Below are 4821 nucleotides of genomic sequence, written 5' to 3' on the forward strand. Positions count from 1 at the left end.
GAGGGCGCGGGGGGGGGGGGGGGGGGGGGGGGGAGAAAAAAAAGCCATAGAAATCATCTTATCTCTATTAGTATGTTCAAATTTGTGTAGTAACCTATAACTCTAGCCAGTGTTACATTGAGGCATAATGAATGGACAGGCTAATGCACCTCGAGAACTTTCACAAAAACAATCACTAAAATTACCCTGAAGGCATAAATACTTGTGCATGTTTGTACTGGCACTTTGCAGAATTGCAGTGGGTTCTCATAGATACATATATAATTTTGCATAGTAAAAAGATTTATAAGCCTGATTATGATTTTTTCTTTCTGTGACATTCAATGCATTGTTTTTCTCAAATACTAATATATAAATGTAGTACGTGCAATGAAATGTTGATCTAAGGTCCTCTACACAATAGTTGAGGCCCTGAGGGAACTATATGGGAACGAGGACAGTTCTTTTTGCAAAAATTGGCACGTTCTTAACTATTTAACAACAACTATCATTATAGATGCAAAAGACAACAAATACGAAAAAGACACACATAATCGGGCAGGTGGATGAAAAACATACGCAAATAAATTATCAAAGTTGACTTCTTGAAGATGATTGGCCCCCCCATTAGTGGTTGGAAACAAGCAAAAGAAAGAGCAAACCAGAAGAGCAGCAATCAATTCCTGAAATAAATAAAAGCACTCACAATCAGAATTCATAATATCAGAATGCAATGCATATTCAATTGAGATGAATATACTGCTAAACTTTTAACAGGGAAAAAGGAATGCTTCAATGCATGAAGCGAAAAATGGCAAGTGATTATTTATTGCACAATGTTTGTTTCATTCCACTCTTCTTTATTTTTTCCAAGTGATAACAGTAAACAACTGGATTAAGTTATTCGTGGATAAGTTAAAGTTACAACCAATTGAAATTCCTTTAACGAGAGTAATTCACATTGGAAATGGAAAACAACAAAATAAAACAATATGCAGCAATCATCTAAAGCAAGGTTTGCTCAAGCTGAGTAGAGATGAATGGCTTCTCATTTACCATTTTTTTTTTCTTAATCATAAGATCATGTTTCACTGATGCTTAGTCATTCTCTGAACGGTGGTAACTTGGAAACCCACTGTAGCTGGTATAATTTTATTGCAATAAGGATTGATCTGAAAGCCCAATTATCAAATACACAGAGCTACCAATTGGCCCATACCCATGACCCTTGTTTAAGGCCCAGAACCATTAAATTGGTATATATATGCCATCCTTTTGAACCCACTAGGACCACCTTGTGCTTTCACTCAATCAACTAACAAAACAAGAGCCAAATGAAGACTGAAAGGGCACAGCTGACAGCTAAGTGAAAACTGAGGGAGGGCTTTCTCCGGGACACAGCTCAGCACCTTTACTGAGACTTCTTTACGGTTTCAGACCCTGGGTGCAGGCACCAAAGCAGAGGAGAATCAAACCTTAAGCAGGGGAAGACTTGTCCAATCACGGTTAACATGAAAATTACTTGAGTGCCTACCCATAGTGTACCACTCCCAGTCCCCACCCATTTGCTAGTATAGATCCACAAAGGATTATAAATCACATTGCCCTTTTAGTATGTTTGATGGAACATTATGGGACAATCATATTGTAATCACAAAAGTAAAACCCAAGTTTAAACATTATTTTGATTCATCCATTCTTTCCCTAGTTGATCGGGCATTATGAATATCTTCAAGATATCTTCAGTTATTTTTTGTTCTTTGTTAAAATTCAGAAAAAATGAACTGATAGCATAAATCTTTCAGATTTTCTAAGTTTACAAATTGCAATCATAAAAATTCACCAATAAAATGACACTGCCAGCCAAAAAAAAAAAAGAGAGAAAAGAAAAGAAAAGAAAAGGTACACGTTCACAACACCATGAAGAAATACAACTGAAATTTAAAGAAACCAAGAAGAAACAATGAAGAACACAGTCAAAGCTACTGCAAAGAAGACTCTGAGCAATTCATAGAGTTAGTACATCTGATTTTACAAGATAAATGTAAAATGGTTTCAAAATTAGTAAAAGATTAGCACAAACTTAAGAATTTAAAATTGTAAAGAAAAATTCCAATGCAATGTCAGATCGTAAATAAACATGCACTAGTGTATGCCAAAGATAACTGCAAAGACCATTTTAAGCAATAAACAGAGAAAGTGCATCTGATGTGACAATGCAAAGGTAAATTGGTTTTAGGTTCTTAAAAGTTAGGAGAAATCTAACGACTTTGAAATCTAGAATGGCCATCTTAAAAATGAAAGAAATTTCAATGCAATTTCGTACCATTAATTTGACCAAGCAATTGCGTCATCCAAATTTGAATTCAGCAATAAAGTGGAAAGTGGTATAATTCTGTCACCTAGAGAAGGTAACAAATCATTTTCAAAAGACAAATAGTATTTCTCCAAACGACTTTGAAATCCAGAACAGTCATCTTAAAAATGGATAGAAATTTCAATACAATTTCATATCATTAATTTAACCAAGCAATTGTGTCATCCAAATTTGAATTCAGAAATAAAGTGGGAAGTGGTATAATTTTGTCACCTACAAGGTAACAACTAATTTTCAAAAGACAAATAGAATATTCAACTTTAAATCAGCAGAGGATAAACCAAAGTGGGGTTGACATTCAGTCTTTGATAACATCATACACTGATATAATCATTATTAATTCAAAGTTCCAATAGTTTAAGGAAAACAAGTAACGAGTAAAAGTGGGAAACATGAATACTGCATAACTCAACTTAAAAGGTCAGGTGATACTAAGCTCCCGTTTGGCCTTCATTAAATTTCACTTCATTTTTCTCTCTCGTATTTTCAACCACGCAATCTTCCATAAACTAATATTACACGTAAATTGAAAATTTTTCCTTCTTTTTGAACCACTTATTTAAAAAAAAAAAAACACTAATCCACCCATTTTCATTTCCAAAAATAGGGGCCAAATTGGTGCTAAAGTAAATGCATTAGCATGAGAAATAATCTACATGAGTAGTTACTTAAAAACTGTTGTACAAGTTTACCTGACTGAGAAACACAATACCCTGCTGTTGTGATTCCAGTAACCGAAGACCAGTTTCCATTCCATGGAAACTAACTGCGTTTTGATAGTGTGTCTTCAACAAACCTGGTAATCTCAACAGCAAATCTGCCAGTTGTGGGACCACCTCTCCAAACCACTTCTCAGACTCATCCCTACTCATCAACTAAAGTCAAACGAACCAAATCAGTTAGTATAAATCATTCTTATTATCCTTCAATCAACAAAATATATTCAACGAGACTCGAGATAGAATGAGGCAATTACTTTTACTACTTCACTCAAACCCATTAGAACACAACGAGACGTCAAGAACAAAGGTAAGGCTTATTTAAAAAAAAAAACTTAGGGGTCAGTTACATGCATTCCTTTTGCCATTCCATTAGGTCTAGAGCTATCTTTTTGCAACAACTTCAAGTCAGGCCAAGTTGGGTATACTACTCTCTCCCATCAGAAGTGTATCAATCTTGCAAATAGAAGATGTTTTAGGTGTAATCAAGTCATGACCCAACAACCTACTTGTTGGCCCACATTTCTATTAATTATATTATCCTTCTAGTATGGCCTTAATTGTAAAATATATTCAATGAGACTCGATGCCCCTCAATGTGAGAGGTTCTTTCATCATATACCAAAATCATAACTAAATAAGTAGAAGCAATCTATCTATATATTATACAATTATAATGGTATTATAAATGTTGACAGTAATTTTCATCGAACTCCGTAATTTTATTCAATCTCATTAACATCCCCTCAAACTAATGCTAGTAAAAGTATCAATTTGCAATTATGAACTGACGATGGTGATAATACTCGTGCCCATGAAGAAGGAATCCAAATCACAACAACCATCTACAAAAATTAGTGACGATAAGAGACCAAGAGCAACAAATAGTGCAGAAACAACCAAGAACTACTCCAAAACCACTCCAAGAACATTCCAAAGACATTCTACAGATTTCACACCCCAAGAAGAATTTTCAAAAGAAATTCGCAATGTGCTGACCACACACAGTGAGCTCTATCAATCAGAAGAACTCAGTTGAACACATAATTCATGTTCCAACAATATATCGCTGGCCAAGATGTTGTAGTTGGAAGAAATCCCACAAAACAGCCTTCACCAAGAAACCCAAAAATGATCCTCATCTGAGAATTCAAAACTCTAACTCATCATCCAAACAACCAAAACTCAACGGTCTACACTGTTATGTCTCTCTCTCCAACCAAATATAAAACTCTCTTTTTTTTTCTTTTTTTTTTAAAAAAGAGTCCATTACTGTGCCGTTGTTCTTCAATCACCAAACCATTACCAGGTTAACCATCCCATATACAAAAACCCATCAAACAAGTCTATTAAGTGCCCAATTTAATCATCCAACACCTTATTAACCACATTCACTGCCCAATAACCAAATAGCTCCGAATAACTAGCCCAATGACTATCAAAACAGATCCACGTTAACTCCTGCTTTAAGTCTACCACCATCATCTCAACAAGAAATCTCCCCAACCTCTATTTTAATTTCCCATGATTTCCATTATCACCCAATGTTAAAGAACTCTCCTCAGAGAGGGAAAGTTTAGGGCAATATATAACCTCCGCTCCACAATATGTACATTATCCCTCCTGTCAAATTCCATCCCCAAAACACAGCCCGTACAAAAACACATCTCCTTCCAGATTGTTTCCCTTCGTGCTGTTGGGTCCGTGGTACTTTCCACTTCCAAGTGGACTCTTAAAGATTGCCAC

General features: G+C 35.3%; 1 protein-coding gene across 2 annotated transcripts in view; it reads right to left on the reverse strand.

Moving 5' to 3' along the window:
* The window catches only part of LOC111379644 (poly(ADP-ribose) glycohydrolase 1-like), a 12402-nt gene that overhangs the window by 2556 nt on the left and 5025 nt on the right, over nt 1–4821 (reverse strand). Inside the window, exons 2-3 of one of the 2 annotated variants that reach the window (XM_023003069.1) lie at nt 3049–3231; nt 559–662 (exon numbers count right to left, since the gene is read on the reverse strand). In XM_023003069.1, coding sequence (XP_022858837.1) covers nt 559–662; nt 3049–3231 — 287 coding nt within the window. The remainder of the gene's footprint in view (nt 1–558; nt 663–3048; nt 3232–4821) is intronic. The other variant, XM_023003070.1, reaches the window with a different exon arrangement.

This window comes from Olea europaea, unplaced genomic scaffold (assembly GCF_002742605.1).
Source record: "Olea europaea var. sylvestris unplaced genomic scaffold, O_europaea_v1 scaffold2014, whole genome shotgun sequence".
NCBI lineage: Eukaryota > Viridiplantae > Streptophyta > Magnoliopsida > Lamiales > Oleaceae > Olea > Olea europaea.